The sequence below is a fragment of the Pantherophis guttatus genome, chromosome 1 (genome assembly GCF_059756535.1).
Source record: "Pantherophis guttatus breed Tessera chromosome 1, ASM5975653v1, whole genome shotgun sequence".
NCBI classification, from domain to species: Eukaryota; Metazoa; Chordata; class Lepidosauria; order Squamata; family Colubridae; genus Pantherophis; species Pantherophis guttatus.
The window spans coordinates 22,904,832-22,924,255 of record NC_142063.1 but is presented as its reverse complement, the minus strand read 5'-3'; the positions used below and the strand labels follow the sequence as shown (position 1 = coordinate 22,924,255).

General features: G+C 41.3%; 1 protein-coding gene across 1 annotated transcript; it reads left to right on the top strand.

Annotated features, from left to right (window-relative positions):
* Nucleotides 1–464: 464 nt before the first annotated feature.
* On the top strand, nucleotides 465–18,818 carry LOC117677520 (tetraspanin-33-like). Its single transcript, XM_034437763.3, has 8 exons — nucleotides 465–761; nucleotides 998–1,055; nucleotides 8,124–8,248; nucleotides 9,032–9,106; nucleotides 9,464–9,559; nucleotides 12,378–12,503; nucleotides 14,595–14,756; nucleotides 17,091–18,818. Exons 1-8 carry the CDS (start codon nucleotides 705–707, stop codon nucleotides 17,196–17,198), a joined length of 807 nt encoding a protein of 268 aa, XP_034293654.1. The 5' UTR covers nucleotides 465–704; the 3' UTR covers nucleotides 17,199–18,818.
* The last annotated feature ends 606 nt before the right edge of the window (nucleotides 18,819–19,424 follow it).

The window sequence follows — 19,424 nt, the reverse complement described above, 5'->3', positions numbered from 1 at the left end:
GTCATGTGGCCGGCATGACAAAACGCCAAAGGCGCACGGAACGCTGTTACCTTCCCACCAAAGGTGGTCCCTTTTTTTCTACTTGCATTTTTTATGTGCTTTCGAACTGCTAGGTTGGCAGAAGCTGGGACAAGTAATGGGAGCTCACCCCATTATGCTGCACTAGGGATTCGAACTGCTGAACTGCCGAACTTTTGATCGACAAGCTCAGCATCTTAGCCACTGAGCCACCGCATCTCTGGACTTGACTTTACATGACAACAAATAAATACGGACCAAAAAGGATCTTAGGCAATCCACATTTATTCCCTCTCTGCCAAATAAGCCAAATGATCCAACTAAGCTCCCCTTTTCCTTCTTCAGTTGTGGCTGCCTCTTTCTCTCAATGCTTGGCCCCAAAACAGAGACCTAAAAACTTTCCAGAGTGCCAAGCCAGGATCAAGCCAAGACTTGTCTCTGACGTAGTCTGAGCAGACAGGCAGCCAGCCATCCCTTCTCCCTTCCTCATATCCTCACCACACCCCGATGTCTCCTGCCCGGATCTTTTCCCATTTCAGGACTCCTATCCAGGAAGGGACATTAAAGTCACTAGTCAGAGCCCGTATGGCTTCCCTCTTGAAGCCCCCTCCCCAAATCCTTGCAAGCTGAGAAGCGGGTGCACGAATCTGCAGGGCAGGGCAGAGGCAAACAGGCAGTGGTGAACCATGCGTACCAACCAGATTATGAAATACACTCTCTTTACCTCCTGCTACCTCTTCTGGGTGAGTCAAAAGGGCGAATATTTGGCAGTGCTGGAATTTGCATTTGCTTTGCCAAGGAAAGCTACTGGTTCCCAGGAAGGCTGCCTACCAGAGATGGCATCACAAAGGCCCTATAATAACCTGTCTTGTATCTTAAACTCTGGGAATGCTGGGTCAGCCAGACTCTTCTTCTTTAGCAAAACAGTGTTCAGACCAATAAGAAATTGGATGTGCCTTTGTTTTTCTTTCCTTCAAAGGTAGCCGGTGGACTCATGGTAGCTGTTGGAATTTATGCCAGGCTCTCCAAGGAAGCAGGTGAGCGGCCAGATCCTTTACAGAATTTGCTGGGATGCAGTCCGCATTAGGAGGAAGATGAGAAATCTTGTTCTCATGGCCACGTTAACATGCTATTCTCCAGCCCTTGAGGCAACAGCTGGTATAACTTGCATTGTCCCAACAGTCCAACTCTATTTGGTCTCAAGAATGGGGCTGGCAAATGGTGCTGACCTTACAGGTTTATGAGGAACAGATGGGATGGTCTGTGAGAATGTCCTTCAAAGCAGTGGTGGGCTGCAACCGGTTTAACAACCGGTTCTGTGAACGTGAGCGTGCCTAACGCACTTGCGCACAGCACTCAAAATACAGCAATTTGAAGCTCAGCTGCCTCCTTCTAAGGCAGCCTCGGTAAGTAGAACAGCGGAAACATGGAAATCAGCTGTCCCATGCGAATCAGCTGAGCCAGAAAGAAGGAAATATATAGGACAGCATAGGGCAGGGGTGGGGGCAGCTGATTGTCGGAACTACCGGTTCGCCTGAACTGGCAGCAGCCCGCCACTCCTTCAAAGACAAGAAAAGGAGAGCAATCTAGGTAACGGTCAGATAAGAGGCAGCTTACCCCACAGAAGGAATGGGGGCATGACAAATGTCTCAGAAGAGGCCTGTTGCAATATTTTCAGGATCAGACTCAATAAAAATAATAGGAGTTAGAGCTTTAAATATATTTCTTTTTAATTATGATAGGCATTCTATATTCACCGAATATTCAAGGTAGAAGCAGCAAGAATGGTGAGGGTGGCTCCTTATATATACAAGGGGTGGAGCTAGGAATGGGAGTGGTAAGTTATGAATACATTAAAGTCCAAAGAATAAGTTAACCTCTGATGTTCCATATATACATTATTTACACATTGGAGAATAAGGCATTTACATCTGACAAATCCCCCTCTAAATGCCGGTTCGTTACACAACACCAATTACATTCTGATTCAGGACAATATAATACATATAATTTAGAAGTTAAATATTTGTGTTGCTTAGAAGGTAAGGGTTTTGTTAATATGTCAGCTAATTGTTCAGAAGTATCGCAATGTATTGCTTTAATGAATCCGTCTTGAGACAGTTGTCTCACATGCTTAAACTTTATATCAATATGCCTGGACCTTTGTCCAATTGCATCGGATCTGGATATTTCAATGGCCGCTTTATTGTCTTCATGCATAATAAATGGTAAAGTGGGTTTCTTCCAAACATCAGTGATCAGATCATTGAACCATACAAGGTTATTTGCAGCCTTGGACAAACAAACATATTCCGCTTCTGTAGTAGAAGTGGCTACTAGTTCTTGTTTACCAGTATACCAGTAAACTGGACAATCATTCAATAGAAAAACATAACCAGAAGTACTCTTTCTGCATGATGTATCACCAGCCCAATCTGCATCAGCATAACAAGTAATTTTTGGTTCTCTGTCATTATTGGGTTCCAACATTAAACAAAAATCTAATGTACCCTTCAGATATCTTAGAATTCTTTTGACAGCTTCCCAATGATACAAGGTTGGTTTACTAACATATCTTGACAGTAGATTGAGAGGTAATGCAATATCTGGCCTAGTCCAATTAGATATATAAAGGAGTGAACCTATAACTGATCTGTAAAATGTGTTGTCTTTAAACTCAGGGGAAGATTCATCAGTGTTTCTAAGAAAATCAGTTTGCATAGGGGTGTCACAGGTTTTGGCATTATTTAAGTTACATTTGTTTAGGAGTTCGATGATTTTATCTTTCTGTGTAAGTTTGAATCCCCTTTTAGTTTTGTTAATTTGCACACCAAGGTATTTATTCACTTTACCCAGAGATTTCAGTGAGAAGTGTTCATTTAACTTATTTACAAAGATTTCCCTGCTCTCTTTATGCTTTCCAATGTATAAAATATCGTCCACGTAAATTAATACAAATTCAATATGATCATTACTCTTTTTTACAAAGAAACAGTTATCTGCAGTGGTGGCGTTGAAATCCATGGTCTTAAGTACTTTTACCAAGCAATCGTACCATCTTTTGCCGGATTGCTTTAATCCGTACAGACTCTTATTTAATAACCAAATTTCGTTCTTATTAGTGTATTGACTGTGTGGTGCTCTTACATATATTTCCTTATCTAATTTTGCATGTAAGTATGCGGTCTGTATGTCATATTGGAATACGTCCAGATTGAGTGCAGATGCTACTACAAGGGCTGTTTTGACACTCTCTGTTCTCACTGTGGGTGAATATGTATCAGTATAGTCTTCTGGGTATTTTTGTGCATAGCCTTGTGCAACTAGTCTAGCCTTGTATAAGGTATTGCCTCCTTCTAAGTTCTTAATTTTATAAATCCACCTGGTACCTATAATTGTTTTATCCTTAGGTGCGATCGCAGGTGTGAATACATTTAATCCTTGTAAACTTTCCATCTCTTTTTCCATAGCTAGTTCCCATTTTTCTCTTTCTTTATGTGGAAGTTTCAATACTTCTTCATATGTGTTAGGTGTTATTTGTTCTCCATTCATATGCATTATGTAATCTTTGTATTTATTTGGTATTTGGTTTCTATTGTTTCTAATAGTTCTTTCAGGCTTGCTATGGTTATCATGCAAATATCTAGCTTCCTTTTTTGTTAATGTGTCTGTCTTTATTTTATGCTGACTATTAGTCCAAGTTTTGGTTTTGTTCTTATTTTTGTTAATATTTTGATTTTCTGTTGTTCCTTCCTCGCAAGATATCGTATCTTTACATTTATTAGGAAATATTTCATTAAGGTGCAATTTTGACCAATTGGCCTGTTCATGGAACACAGCTGATCTGGATACTATAAATTTGTTATTACTATCAATAAATCTGTACCCTTTGGTTCCAGTTTCGTATCCCATGAATCTTAATCTCCTGGATACGTTTTCTCCCTTTCTCCTCAATTGTTTAGGTATGTGTACGTCAGCAGTGACTCCAAATATGTGCATGTGTGATAATTTGGGTTTTCTATTGTACATCACCTCATATGGTGTCTTATTCACAATACTGGACCAGGTTCTATTTTGAGTGTAATTTGAATAATGTAATGCCTCTGACCAAAATTGTTTGCCTAAACCAGCATCCTCTAATGTGCACCTAATCATGGTTTGTAGTGTGGAATTTTTCCTCTCTGCAACTCCATTTTGAAATGCAGAAAAAGGATTGGACGTGAAATGTAACATTCCTCTATCCTTTAACCATTGGGAGAATTCTTTAGACATGAACTCACATCCCCTATCTGTCATAATTTGCTTTATTCTGATATTATGTTGTGTTTCTATACGTTTGTAGAATTCCTTAAATTTCTGAAATGTTTCATCCTTGTGCTTTAATGTGTAAACAAAACCATATCGGCTGTAGTCATCCACTATTGTTAAGAAGTAACGTTTTCTATAGGTAATTGAGGGACTTAATGGACCAACTAAGTCCATATGTACCAAATCAAAAATATTGTTAGTTGATCTGTTAGATTTTTTTGGTCTGGGACTGGTTTTTAGTTTGGTGGATTTACATACTGAGCATTCCAAATAATTTTCACAATTTTTTATTTTGACACCTTCTGCGTGTTCAGTCATTTTTTGTACTACAGGAAAGCTTGCATGTCCTAACTTCCTGTGTAAGATGTGAGCACACTCATCATGAATTGGTTTACCTATTTTTGGTTTCTTTTCCTTGTATGTATTTTTGTGATCATGAGTTATTCTACACTCATCATTGTCACTGTTACTGACATTTTCATCATCTGCTTCAATACAATCTTCCATATTTGAATCAATGTTATGTAAACATCTTTCTTTAGTTATCAGATAGGGTAGACCTCCTTTTATCATTACAGTACCTACATTTGTTTTGTTCTTTTCTATAGTTGCTTTCCCCTTTGAGAAAACTATATTGATATCAGATTCTCTGCTTAATTTTATGGCACTTAGTATGTTGTGAGGTATTTCTGGGATTAATAATACCCCCTCTATTTTCCCTAGACCAGGCAAGGTCACATTTCCTTTGCCTAGTACTTGAACCTTTTCTTGATTAGCTACCTTTATCACAAACTTATCTTCTATAAATGAAGATAATATACTTTTGTTGTTGGTGGTGTGATTTGTTGCACCAGAATCAATAAGCCAATTGTTATTCTCATCCTGCTGTGTTCTGGTGCTGTCTTGTTTATTTAGCCCATTCAGTGACCCAGATTTCCTCTCTTTTGAATTTTCTCTACCCCCTCTACCTTCTTTGTAATTTGGTGGACTTCTATATTCGTGTCTATCTGTGGAAGATTGTCTGTAATTATATTTGCTCCTATATTCTGGCCTATGTCTCTCTCTTGAGACTTTGGGGCAGTCTCTTCTACTATGTTCCCTGGATCCACAATTGTAGCATCTAAAGGCCTCATTATGTTTATCTTGAAAGACTACTTTCCTAAAAGGTTTGTGGTCTGTTTGGTTACTGGATCGATTTTTTCTTGAATTGTCTTCTGCTATCAATTTGTTAGATAGACTTTCTATGGATAAATATCCCAAATTAATGGTATCTAAGTGTGACATAAAGCTATCCCATGATGGATCAAGTGAATTGATAATAACACTTTTCATTGTTTGATCTGAAATCACTTCCCCCCTCAATTGTAGCTCAGCTCTTATTTTGTTTAGATTTATCAAATGCTCACTTATAGAAACCCCTGGTTTTACTCTAGAGGAAAAGAAATCCTTAGACATTCTTGTGGTTGTAGCTACGCTATCGCTGTGAAATAGATTAAACATGCATTGAATTATTTCTGATACAGTTAGGTTTGGTTTGATGCTATGATACATTGCAGGAGACACGCTAGATATTATTATGAAAAATGCTCTATGATGTAAACAATCTATTTTTAAAGTCCAAGGTCTTCTTGGAGGGCTAGTTATAAAGAATAGTAAATTTTCTTTCATGAAAATAACCTGAAGCTGTTGATACCACTCTTGTAAATTAATGCCATCAATTCTAAGTTTTGGGAAGTCACTGGGTAAGTTACCTACGTTATTCTGTCCATTACTTACAACCTGGGGCAGTCCGTGATCTCTCAAGTGCAGGAAATTACAGAACGGCATTGGGATGCTTGCAATGAGTCTGCGCGGTTCTCTGGCCAGTTCAAGTCCTTCTGGGTCGTCTACGTAGTTTCGCACATGCGCGTTGCTCATTTCTTCTTTGGTGGCGTCGTGGAAGGTTCTCTCCCTTTCAGCTCTCTCGATCCGCTCCTCCTCAGATGAGTCGGTCTCTGGCTCGGTTTTTGGGGTTCTGGTGGTGGCGACGGTTCTTTTCTTCTTTTTGTGTGCGTTGGTATTCGATCTTGTCTGTGGTGTAGGGCGAAATCGGCATGGCTCTCTGGGCTCGGGCGTTGTCGCTTTCGAAATCAGGATGGGAGCGTGCAGGTCTTGAGTCGCCGGTTTGATTTCTTGCTTCTTCGTAGATGTCTTGGTAATTTTCAGTCTTGGCCCAAAAGCAGCAAAAAGCGTTTTCATTGCTGATTTTACTTGAGATTTTGTTAAATCGTCTTCACTTTCTGATTTTGGATCATCTGAAGAGTTTGAGACTTCTTTCTCACTTTCTTCGTCTGATAGTGTTTTTCGCGCCAGAAATTTTGAACTGAGCGTTTTGATTGGCTCTGCTCCATTCTCTTTTGAAGTTCGTTGAAACCAAGATGGCTGCCATTCAAAATTTCGCGCGGGATCACATCTTTTCTTTTTAACAACTATTTTCTCAGTAGTCATCTCACTTACGGTTTTTTGATCTTTGGGTTTTTCTTTAATGACGTTTTTCTCTCTCGCTGCTCCGCTGTTCTTCAGCATCTCCTGGAGGTCCGCGATGAGACTTTCATCATTCTTTTGGCTTTTTAGTATCTTTAATATCTCTGACCTGAGTTCGTTATTTTCTATTTCGATTTCTTTCTGGTCATTATTTTCACTCATTAGTTCTTCTTCTTCAGTGGTGTATTCTTCGGATTCTCTCGAAATCGCATTGGTGGATTCGTTGATCATCTCTTGATCAGTTTCTATTTCTTTGCTGTAGGCCCTGGTGTTGGGCCTATCTTTCTTTGACATTTTTAATTACTTATTGAGTCAATTAACCATCCTCTGCTACCAGCTTGTTGCAATATTTTCAGGATCAGACTCAATAAAAATAATAGGAGTTAGAGCTTTAAATATATTTCTTTTTAATTATGATAGGCATTCTATATTCACCGAATATTCAAGGTAGAAGCAGCAAGAATGGTGAGGGTGGCTCCTTATATATACAAGGGGTGGAGCTAGGAATGGGAGTGGTAAGTTATGAATACATTAAAGTCCAAAGAATAAGTTAACCTCTGATGTTCCATATATACATTATTTACACATTGGAGAATAAGGCATTTACATCTGACAAGGCCCTCCTTAGTTTCTTGGACTGTGATAGCCAGGGAGGTTGGGTAGAGAGAAGTACAGTAAAGATTCTTTACTGTAACCTTACAAAAGGTAGTTAGGGCTCCTGCTTGGCGATTCTTACCTGGATTGTTTCTAAGAACTCACATAAGTTAGGAAAAGCAATAAATGATATCTTCTGGCTTTGCTTCTTCATGTACAAATCAAATAAACTAAACTAAACTAAACTACCAAGTTTCATTTGTCGGTGAGAAAACCAATCCTCAATCTCCTTAACTGGGATGGGGGACTAAAACTCCCAGTCCCCTGATCTCTGGCCTGGTGCCTTAACCACGAACCCAAACTGGGTCTCAGTATATAATGAGAGAGGAGGATGAAGAGTTCTCACAGCAAACCAAGATGGGAGTCTAGGTTTCAAAATGGGCTGAGAAGGAAAAGGAGATTAGCCTAAGAACCAAACCATCAACAAAGTCATATTTGCAGCCTTGAACATCTGCTTATTAATTAATTAATATTTATTTATGTAATAAATAAATTGTCATGCTCAAATTCTTCCCTGAAGCCCCACTCTCCAATGCTTCAGATCCTTTGCTTGGGTGATGTTGTCCTACTACTGAGGTCATTTGTGGAACTTTTTAAGTAGTGTCCCCATTTTTTTCCAGGTGCTGTGGACTCCTTGTTGGCTGATCCCTCCATAATTCTTTTAGCAGTGGGCACCCTGATTTTCTGCATCACCTTTGTGGGCTGCTTGGGAGCCTTACGGGACCTCACACTGTTGTTGAAAGTGGTACGTTCAAAGCGATCTCCCTTTTCCCCTCCATCAGCCAACCTTGGTGGGCAACAAGGAATTCTTCTCCATCCCTCTGATAGATCCTCTCATAGCAGATACTGCTTTCATTTCGTGCTTGTGAGCATCCTTTTGGTGTACCTGGCTGGCCCAGTTATGAACAGACAAAGGATGCTAAATTAGACGGACATGATGGAGCCTTGGTGGTGCAGTGGACTAAAGTGCTGTTAAGTAGCACTTAGCTGCCAGCTGCCTGCAATTACTGCGAGTTCAAATCTCACCAGGCTCAAGGTTGACTCAGCCTTCCATCCTTCCGAGGTAGGTAAAATGAGGACCCGGATTGTGGGGGGCAATAAGCTGATTTTGTATAAAAAAGGACACCACTTAGGGGGGGCCAAAAGCCCTACTAAGCAGGTATATACAAAAGTATGAAGGCTATTAGCTTAACGCATTGTAAGCTGCCCTGAGTCTCCGGAGAAGGGCGGCATATAAATCGAACCTATAAATAAACAATAAATAAATAAATGATCTCGAAGGAGGTTTTCCTACAAGAAGTTCCTCAAGGGATTGGCACATACTGAAAGAGGGATACATGGCTCAATCTTCCATCAGTTTTGATTCAGAGTCTAGGGAACAGGTGTGCGCTTGTTTGTCTATGATGAAGCATATTCTGTATGCAAATCCACATTGAGATGAGACAGATGGGTGTTTTTCATCGGTATGTAAATGTACATTCTGCAGCTCCTGACTTTTCTTTCTTTCTTTCTTTTTTTTTCTTTCTAGTTTGCCTGGATCTTGCTCATCATTTTCATTCTGCAAGTTGTGGCTGCAGTTTTAGGCTTCATCTTCTCTGGCATGGTAAAAAAAAAAAAAACTAACTTGACTCACCAAGTTCATCAGCTATAGTCAAGGTGGGCAAGAAATTCCAGGGACAATCCTCCAGGTCAGGTCTTTCTTGGTTTTCAAGTGGGCCATAGAAGGGTTTTCCTCATTGGCCCAAAGTTTGTCTGAGCACTTCCTGTGATAGCAATAGCCCTTAGACTTATATACCGCTTCATAGTGCTTTACAGCCCACTCTGAACGGTTTACCGAGTCAGCATATTGCCCCCAACAATCTGGGTCCTCATTTTACCTATCTCAGAAGGATGGAAGGCTGAACCAACCTTGAGCCTGGTGAGATTCAAACTGCCAAATTGCTCAATTTTTGTCCCCCAGGTGATGGAAAAAGCCACATTTTTGATGGGCCAGGCCATCTCCCGCTATCGTGACAACCTTGATTTGCAGAACCTTATTGACTACATCCAGAAGAAGGTAACAGGTTCTGAATTTGCCCTGGTTTCCAACATTATGTAGAAGTTCTGGTTCCAGAGCCTTAGTACTTTGGCTTCTAGAGCTTTTTGCAGGCTCTTTATAGAAGCACCGATGTTCTTTCACATTTCATAGAGCAACAACAATTATCTCGTCTCCAAAACTGGCCTATAGATAGTCCTCGACCAGGGGTGAAATCCAGCAGGTTCTGACAGATTCTGGAGAACCGGTAGCAGAAATTTGGAGTAGTTTGGAGAACCAGCAAATATCACCTCTGCCTGGCCTCAGAGTGGGGTAGGAATGGAGATTTTGCAGTATCCTTCCCAGAGGTGGGGAGTAAATGGGGATTTTGTAGTATCCTTCCCCTGTCATGTCCACCAAGCCATGCCCACCAAGCCACACCACGCCCACCAAGCCATGCCCACAGAACTGGTAGTAAAAAAAAATTGGATTTCACCACTGTCCTCAACTTATGACCAGAATTTCCATTGCTAAACAAGGTGGCTCTTAAGTGAGTTTACAACCTTTTTTGCAAATTTAAGCAAATCACAGCAATCGTTAAGTGAGTCACACAATTGCTAAATGAAAGTTTGGCTTCTCCTATTGACTTTGCCATCTGGGAAGGTCACAAATGGCAATCAAGTGACCTTGGGATGATGCAACCGTTGTAAATAGATCTCAATTGCCAAGTACCCAAATTTTGATCATGTAATCATGGGAACGCTGTGATGGTCATAAGTCACTTTTTTCAGTGCCACTGTCACTTCAAACAGTTACTAAACAAATGGTTGTAAGTCGAGGACTATTTCTACTAATTTGGAATTGTTTTCAAAAAGATCCAGATATTGTTGCTAGACATTGCCTTGTGTTTTCTGTGTTACTCTTTTGTTCTAGTCCAAATTTGTGATTTCTTTAAATGTAAAGTTAAATTGCAGCCCCTGCCTGTTCAGTATGGCTTAACACAAAGAGCATTTAAAATTTAAATCCCTGCTACTGACCACACCCAATCCTTTTATTGATTCATTTTGAGCACAAAAGTATTAGCATTTCTTTAAAGTGCAATTAAGAGGCCCTTCAAGGACATGCTGAAAAGGCAGTGGTGATATCCAATTTTTTTTACTACCAGTTCTGGAAGTGTGGCTTGGTGGGCATGGCAGAGGAAGGATACTGCAAAATCTCCATTCCTACCCCACTCCCAGGGAAGGATACTGCAAAATCTCCATTCCCTTCCCACTCCTGGGGGAAGGATATTGCAAAATCTCTATTCCCATCCCACTCTGGCACCACCCAGAAGTGGTATTTGCCGGTTCTCTGAACTACTCAAAATGTCAGCTACCAGTTCTCCGAACTGCTCAAAATTTCTGCTATCGCTTCTCCAGAACCTGTCAGAACCTGCTGGATTTCACCCCTGTAAAAAGGGCACCATAAAAGAGCAGAACCAACAACAAGAAGTTATTAATTCATTTTGTAGGCGATCATTTTGGAATGGAATATTTGTGAATCAAATTTATTGTAGGATATTATCTATGGTGGTGGGCATTTCCAGATAACAGAGTACTGTATCAAATTGCCATGTGGAATACTACTTTAATTCTGCTTCCAGCTTTTTATGGAAGAGCTACACTACTATGGTATTAAACATGCATGCTAAATATGCATATAACTGAGAAGAAGTGTTCTCTAAGATAAATTGAGGTGTGTTTTTTAGTCTCCCTAGAGCAGATACTCTGTAGACAGAAGGCAGAGCAAGATTATTAATATTATGGATAGTCATACAGTCAGCCAGATGTTTAGACTGGATTTGGCATTTTGGTCTACCTATCGAGTCCTTCCCAAGGACCGGGATAGGCAGATGTTGTTGTTTAATAAAATTAACATTGAATGTCTATGGAGATTCTCAGTCATCCAGGTCATGATTGTCCCATCATTCTTCCATAAAGAGGCAAAGTCCAGTTGCCTCTTGAAAAAGTACCTTTGGGACAATATTCACGCTAAGCTGTTCCCCCCCCAAAAAAATCCTTTGCAATTGTCTGATGGTGATTTTGTCAATGCTGATGGTGTTCAAGTAGTGCTCCAGATGTTTTGGGATTGCACCCAAGGTGCCTATTACTCTTGGTATTACCTTTGTTTCCTTTCATCAGTTGTTCTACCTCTGTTTTTGCAAGCCTTTGTATTTTGTTATCTTCTCCAGTTCTTTCTCTTCTATTCTGCAGCTACTGCCATGTCCAGCATCCAGATGTTTTATATTATTATTATTATTATTATTTCTATTATTATTATTATCATCATCATCATCATCATCACTCATCACACAGTCAGCCAAATGTTCAGTCTGGGTTTGGCATTTTTGTCTATTGTCTATTGAGTTCTCGCCAAGGACTTGGGATAGGCAAATCTGGATGATGATGATGAAGATGATTCATTAAACATGAAACTCAGTCAACTGGACATTTAAAAATGTATCACAAATATCATTGACTGGCGCTGATGGTTGATATAGGTTGCTGTCAGCATCCTAGCTATCAACCAAGTGTCTTCTTAAAATTATTATTATCATTATCTCTTTTATTCATTAAACATGAAACTCAGTCAACTGAACATTGCATCACAAATATCGATTGGCACTGATGATTGATACGGGTTGCTGCCATTATTATTATTATTATTATTATTATTATTATTATTATTATTATTATTATTCCTCTATTCAGCTTCACCCATATGCTGCTGAAACAGGCTGTCCTTGTGGGACATTTCGCTGTGATTTCATGCATCCAATTAGTTTCCTTGGCATTTGGTTTTGTTTCCCTCTCCTTCCCAGTTCAAGTGCTGTGGGGTTCACTCATACAAGGACTGGTCCCAGAATATTTATTTTGACTGTCGAGACTCCAATCCCAGCCTGGAGCGTTGTGCAGTGCCCTTCTCTTGCTGTCTGCAAGATAAAGAGGTAAGAGAAAAGGGAAAGCGGAAAGCTAAATTCAAACATGTTCAGTTCTGAGGTAAGTGGGAGGATGTACAGTACTTTAAGTCACTATGACAATAAGACTGGGGATACAGTATAAAATTCATAGTATTTATTAGGCCATTTATTTCTATAAATGTACATGCTGCTATCCAGAAGCCAAGGTGGTATCCTGAGACAGTTTATTAAAAAGTAAACATTTTAACAAATTGGAGTCTAGAACTCCAACCTATGAAAAGTCATGGCAGATTACAAGAATTAACTTCAAACAAAGATTTGCAAAATTAATGGAGACCTTTTGTTGTTTATTTTGAAAAGAGAGCGCTCTCCAATTTTACAAAGCACCACTACAATAATTAGCTTTTATTCACAAATCTACAATTTGAGGAAGCATTACAGGTGAACAGAAATGTTATTCTACTCTCTCAGAGCTCTAGCAGCTTGATTAGAACTTACTCCTAGCTTTTGCCACTGATAGCAATATCACTTAGACTTATATACCGCTTCACAGGGCTTTACAGCCCTCTCTAAGCGGTTTACAGAGTCAGCCTATTGCCCTGAACAATCTGGGCCCTCATTTTATCGACCTCGGAAGGATGGAAGGCTGAATCAACCTTGAGCCTGGTGAGATTCGAACTGCCAAATTGCAGGCAGTCAGCAGCCCGCAGAAATACCACTGCGCCACCAGGGCTCCCGATGCTCCTGATGCAAATTTATATGGATAATTTTAATCTAAAGTTTTCTAAAATTTGGGGGAAGATAAACAGGGTTAAGTTGTCCTTACTCTGTCTTAATATTATGAAGCAAGACTGCTGTTCTGTTCTTCATAGCTAGCTGCTTGAACGGCTTGATGGAGCACCATATGAAGAGATTGTAGGAGTGTTAGCCTATGGTGGCACCCAGGGGTGGGTTCTACTTACCTTTACTACCGGTTCGCATCGTGCCCACACAGGCTCTCTTCTGCGCATGCACACATCGCCTATGATGACATCCAGGTCAGTGAGCGGAGCCTCCCGCCGGTTTTACTACCGGTTCTTACGAACCAGTCCGAACCGGGGGCAACCCACCACTGGTGGTACCCCCTCCACATGCACACCTTTTCTGGTACAGGTAGTCCTCGACTTATAACCATTCATTTAGTGATTGTTCAAAGTGACAATAGCAATGAAAACAGCGACTTACAACTGGTATTCTGAGCCGCGGTGATGCAGTGGTTAGAGTGCAGTACTGCAGGCTACTTCTGCTGATCACCAGCTGCCAGCAGTTTGGCAGATCGAATCTCACCAGGCTCAAGGTTGACTCAGCCTTCCAGGCGTCCGAAGTGGGTAAAATGAGGATCCAGATTGTTGGGGGAAATGCTGACTCTGTAAACTGCTTAGAGAGGGCTGTAAAGCACTGTAAAGCGGTATATAAGACTAAGTGCTATTGCTATTGCTATTCACACAACTGTTGCAGCATTCCCATGATCACACAAACAAAATTCAGATGCTTGGCAACCAGTATGTTTTTGGGTCACCTTCCCAGCCAGCTTCTGGCAAGCAAAGTTAATGGGGAAAGTTGGATTTACTTAACGATTGCCTGATTCAACTGCAGTGATTTGCTTGACATGACAAAAAGATCATAAAATTGGGCACGAGTCGCTTAACAACTGCCTGGCTTAACCAGAGAAAATCTGGTCCCAGTTATGGTCATAAGTCAAGAACTACCTGCACTTTATTCAAAGGTTCTGGAGCCAGAACTAGGGCAAATTCAGAACTGCTATCTTATTCTATATCTATAAAGTGCCACAAATAAAGATAGTCACCGCAGTGGAAGATGATCTGGAGCTCTTTATGCTTTTTAATACCATGTGTTACTCATAAAAACGTTACCAGACTCCTGATTTTCCCCCCCATTTAAGGAGGTACAGTAATTTACTTTTCAGTATTGGATGCTGAAGAGCAAACAAAAAAAAAGCCAATATCTCATATATGCTTTTTTGACATCTTGACAAGGGTCAATCACATTTAGAGACTATGGGCCCTCATCTGTTTGATCCTGCACTTAACTTCTGTTCATATTCTCAACTTATTCTAGGTTATGCTAAACACCATGTGTGGCTATGGGACACAGAGTCTTAAAGGGTGGCAAGCAGAGAACGTAGTGTACACAGAGGGCTGCCTAGAGAAGATTGTCCATTGGGGACGGAGCAATCTCTTGCTGATGGCTGGGCTGGCATTTGGATTGCTGGTCTTGGAGGTAAGGCATCAGGGCTGGAGGAGATAAGACCAGCCTGGAATAAGAATAGGAAGACTTGGAGAATTTAATCAGCTCAGAAGAACCCCTAAACTCAATGCATGGAAATTAATCAAGGAGTGCCTATACCAGGGGTGAAATGCTCCCGGTTCGGACCAGATCACCCGATCCGGTAGCGATGGCGGCAGGTGGTTCAGAGAACCAGTAGCAAAAATCCCTGCGCCTCCCCCATGCCCAGCTGAGCCCCACGATCATCAGAGGCTGCTTTTTTAACTTTTAAAAGCATTTTTTCTACAACCTCTTCGGCCGAAAAAATGCTTTTCAAAGTAAAAAAAAAAAAAGCCTCTGATGATTGCGCAGCTCAGCTGGGATCATCAGAGGCTTTTAAAAGCATTTTTTCTACAACCTCTTCAACCGAAGAGGTTGTAGAAAAAAAAATGCCTTTAAAAGCCTCTGACGATCCCAACTGAGTTGCCTGATCGTCAGAGGCTTCTAAAAGCATTTTTTTCCCTGCAACCTCTTTGGCCAAAGAGGTTGTAGAAAAAATCCTTTTAAAAGTAAAAAAAATAAAAACGTTGGCCACGCCTACCCAGTCACATTACCCCCCTCACCAAGCCACGTCCACAGAACCGGTAATAACAAATTTTAGATTTCACCCCTGGCCTATACCACTTGTCTTCCTCAGCCTTCTCCCTGTGCAAGCCTATGCACAAAATTAGAGCAACCTAGAATGAAGGAGAAATTTCCTGACCGTGAGAACAATTAATCAGTGGAATGACTTGCCTCCGGAAGTTGTGAGTGCTCCAACACTGAAGTTTTTTAAGAAGAGATTGGAGAGCCATTTGTCTGAAATGGTATAGGCCAGGCTTCCTGCCTGAGCACGGGGTTGGACTAGAAGACCTTCAAGGTCCCTTCCAATTCTGTTATTCAAAAATCTCTGATCTTGAACCACATTGATAATAAACACCACCAGTTCAATAGGAAAGGAACAAAAATAATTGGCTGTGCCAACTCCTGCCACACACGTGAATTTATTGAAGCCTGGTATTCTACCAAAGGAGCAATCAACAAGCATATTGATCTACATCCAGCATATGAATACGTAAGAAACAAGACCATTTGAATGACCAGCAGCTAAGAGAACCAATCAGCTGCTCAGAATTTAAATCTAGCTCCAAATGAACAACCAATCACACGACCAACTGACCATACTGGCACACAAGACATTAATAAGCTAAATAGGAATAGGACAAGAAAATCCTGCTGTTGATGTTACTTAGTCTGATAACGAAATGTTCAGAAACTAAATTGAAACAAGTTCGGAGAGCAAACCATTGCCGAAATCTGTTATTCCATGTCCAAAGTTACTGTGATGACATCAGTGGTGGGTTTGAAAATTTTTTACTACCGGTTCTGTGAGTGTGGCTTGGTGGGCGTGGCTTGGTGGGCATGGCAGGGGAAGGATACTGTAAAATCTCCATTCCCACCCCACTCCAGGGGAAGGTTATTGCAAAATCCCCATTTCCTCCCGATCAGGTGGGACTTGGGAGGCAGAGAATAGATGGGGGCGGGGCCAGACAGAATTTTTACTACCGGTTCTCTGAACTACTCAAAATTTCCGCTACAGGTTCTCCAGAACTGGTCAGAACCTGCTGAAACCCACCTCTGGATGACATGTGCATGGTGACCTCACAAGCTCATCTCCCTCCCTTTTGCACTTGTGTCCCAGTGTCAGATCTAAGTGCCTATACCACTTGTCTTCCTCAGCCTTCTCCTATGAAAGCCTATGCACAAAAGTAGAGGAATCCCCACACGTGCCACTTCTATGCAATATTAAAGTCTTGACATCCCCTTATTGCAGGGGTGGTATTCAGCCGGTTCAGACCAGTTTTTTCAAGGCCGGGTGCATGTGCAGAAGGCCTGCGTGAGAGCAAAGCACACGCACAGAAGGCTGGGCACCAGGGGTGAAATCCAGCAGGTTCTGACAGGTTCTGGAGAACCAGTAGTGGAAATTTTGAGTAGTTTGGTGAACCGGCAAATACCACCTCTGGCTGGTCCCAGAGTGGGGTGGGAATGGAGATTTTGCAGTATCTTTCCCCTAGAGTGGAGAGGGAATGGGGATTTTGCAGTATCCTTCCTCTGCCATGCCCACCAAGCCACACCATGCCCACCAAGCCACACCCACAGAACCGGTAGTAAAAAAAATTGGATTTCACTACTGTCGGGCGCATGTGCTGAAGGTGCACACGCATTCGTGGTGAACCAGTGGTAAGAATATGTGAAACCCACCGCTGCCTTATTGGGTTATATTGCTGAACTTTATCTGTTTCCTTCCAGGTTGTTGTCTTTCTTCTGGCAGTGATGCTCATTTACCAGATTGATTTCATCATCCAGAAGCGCAGAAGCACCAAGAGGAGGAGGAGGCAGAGTTACCCTGAGAAGTGAGAAATGAGGCAGCACGGGATGGAAATTGGCTATGAATCAGCTTTCCTGAACCTAATAGCCTTTGGATGCATGAAACTGGATACTGAAAACGGCCAGGATTCCCATGTTACCTCAGAAATCCAGTGGTGGATTCCAACCGGTGTTACTATCAGTTCTCTTTGTGCATGTGCTCTGCGCACGATCGCCACTCACATGCTCACTTCGCTCGCAAGCGCGTTAGGTTTCTGGCCAGCTGAGGTATGGCAATCCACTCTGCTGCGCCTATCAGCTGGGCTAAAAACCAAAAAATAAAGGTAGGAATAAAGCACGGGTGGGCGGGAGGGCCCAGCTCCCAGTCACAGAGAACCGGTTCGGTAATGTCACATCATCACCGCTACCGGTTCAGTCGAACCGGGCCGAACCAGGATCAACCCACCACTGTTACAGTCCCAATAAACCAGAAGGCCACCTGGTTGGAAAAGTCTGCTATAAATATGCAATTTTCATGCATCCATTGCAGGAAAATGCCTTTTTTGTCATCCCAGTCTGGGTTTAAAATATTTCTCATTTTTATATCATGGTTTATATGGATTGAAGAAACAAGCAGCCTGGTCATGGAGGTTCAATCAGAGTGACTGACTCCGAAGGGAACCATATTCCAGGTGCTCTCCTGGTAGGCAGATGGACACACATTGTCTTCCAACATCCAACAAACACAGATTATGAGGAAAATACTGTGAAACGGGGTTGAGGGTCAGCCATTCTAGGGGGACCAAATTAAGAAACCAATGCCATATAGTCAAGACTATTCTTATTGCAAGGATATACAGATAGTCACATCTTATGTCCTATTGTAAAGGAACCATTCAAAGTTACAACAGACGCCTCAAAAGCTACTTATGTCCTGGATCCAGATGTCTGAGGGCTGAACAGTCACATGACCACATTTTGGGTGCTTGTTAATTAGCTGACCTTTATGGGCAGCTGCAGCATTCCACAGTCATGTGACCATGATTTAAAACTGTTTTTACTGATTTCTGGCTTTTGGGGCCAGTTTCCAGCAAAAATGCCTTTAGGAATACATTGATTCACTTAACAACTGCGCATTCACTTAATGACCACTACAAAAAAAAAAGCCGTAAAGTCAGATCCAGTCACACGAATGCCTTGACTTACAATCGTGCTGAGTTGTAACAGAAATTCCAGGCTCTCTTACAGTCATAAATTGAGGATTACCTGTAATAATAGAATCTTGCAAGTCTAAATTTGCTTCCTCTTCCCTCATTTTAATTTTACTAGAGAGGAGTTTCCCTGAGACATTTTCTCAAGTTATTTTCTTGGTCTAGGCTCAAACCCCACTTACCTGACCATTAACAGAATAACAGAATGGCAGACTTGGACAAGGTCTTTAGTCCAACCCTCCCTGCTTAGGGAGGAAACCTTATATCATTTCAGACAAATGTAAGATCTACCAAGATCTCTTCTTACTTGGTAGCGGTTCTTCCTCAAGGCCATTCCTTCCATTCTCTACAGATGGGGAAAAGTGAAAAAAATAAGCCTTATCCACTCCACCTATAAAAAATAGAGCCCAATGCTGTACTGTAATTCTTTATGAAATACAATAAAAACTTTCAAAAACAATGGTGATTAATTCATTTATTAAGGATGTGATGTCACTTCCTAACCTCAATGATTTTTACTAGCTCTTCCACCAATTTCAGGTGAGCAACCAGTTAGTTTATGAAGGAAATCAATTTTTTAGCAAATGACCAGATAACCTGTGCCCCATTGAGTGATTGTTTCAGAGATATTTCCTTACCTAAACAGGGAAATAGAATGACTAAGGATGGGCAAAAAAAGGAGTGGAAGCAGGAATGACTTCCAAATTCCTCCCAGTTTCCTTACTGAGTTTCCGTGTGGGAATCCGACGGAGCATTGAAAATCTTCCTTTCCCTTTCCTTCAAGCAGGTAAGTAGCTGCTGCTGGGTGGAGGGGAGAGTGAGGGATTGCAAGACTGGCTGGGAAACTGTCACAGAATGTTGAAAATAAAGATCATGTGACCACAGCAGAAGCAGCCACACCTTTCCCACATTTCATTCACTCAGAGTTTATGGGTGTGTAATTTTGGGGAATTATTGTAAATTAGCTCATTTGAGATACCTTCATTCAAAAATTGTTTCCCTATGATGCAACGTTTTGCCTGTGACGAGAATTTTAGTAGTATGAAGATTAAGTCCACAGGGATAC

Bases quoted from the DNA above. Each gene is read 5' to 3' on its own strand.
- LOC117677520 (XM_034437763.3), top strand. From the start codon at position 705: ATGCGTACCAACCAGATTATGAAATACACTCTCTTTACCTCCTGCTAC. The intron at 9,107-9,463 runs GTAAAAAAAAAA...TTTGTCCCCCAG, and splicing joins GCTTCATCTTCTCTGGCATG to GTGATGGAAAAAGCCACATT. The intron at 14,757-17,090 runs GTAAGGCATCAG...GTTTCCTTCCAG, and splicing joins TTGGATTGCTGGTCTTGGAG to GTTGTTGTCTTTCTTCTGGC.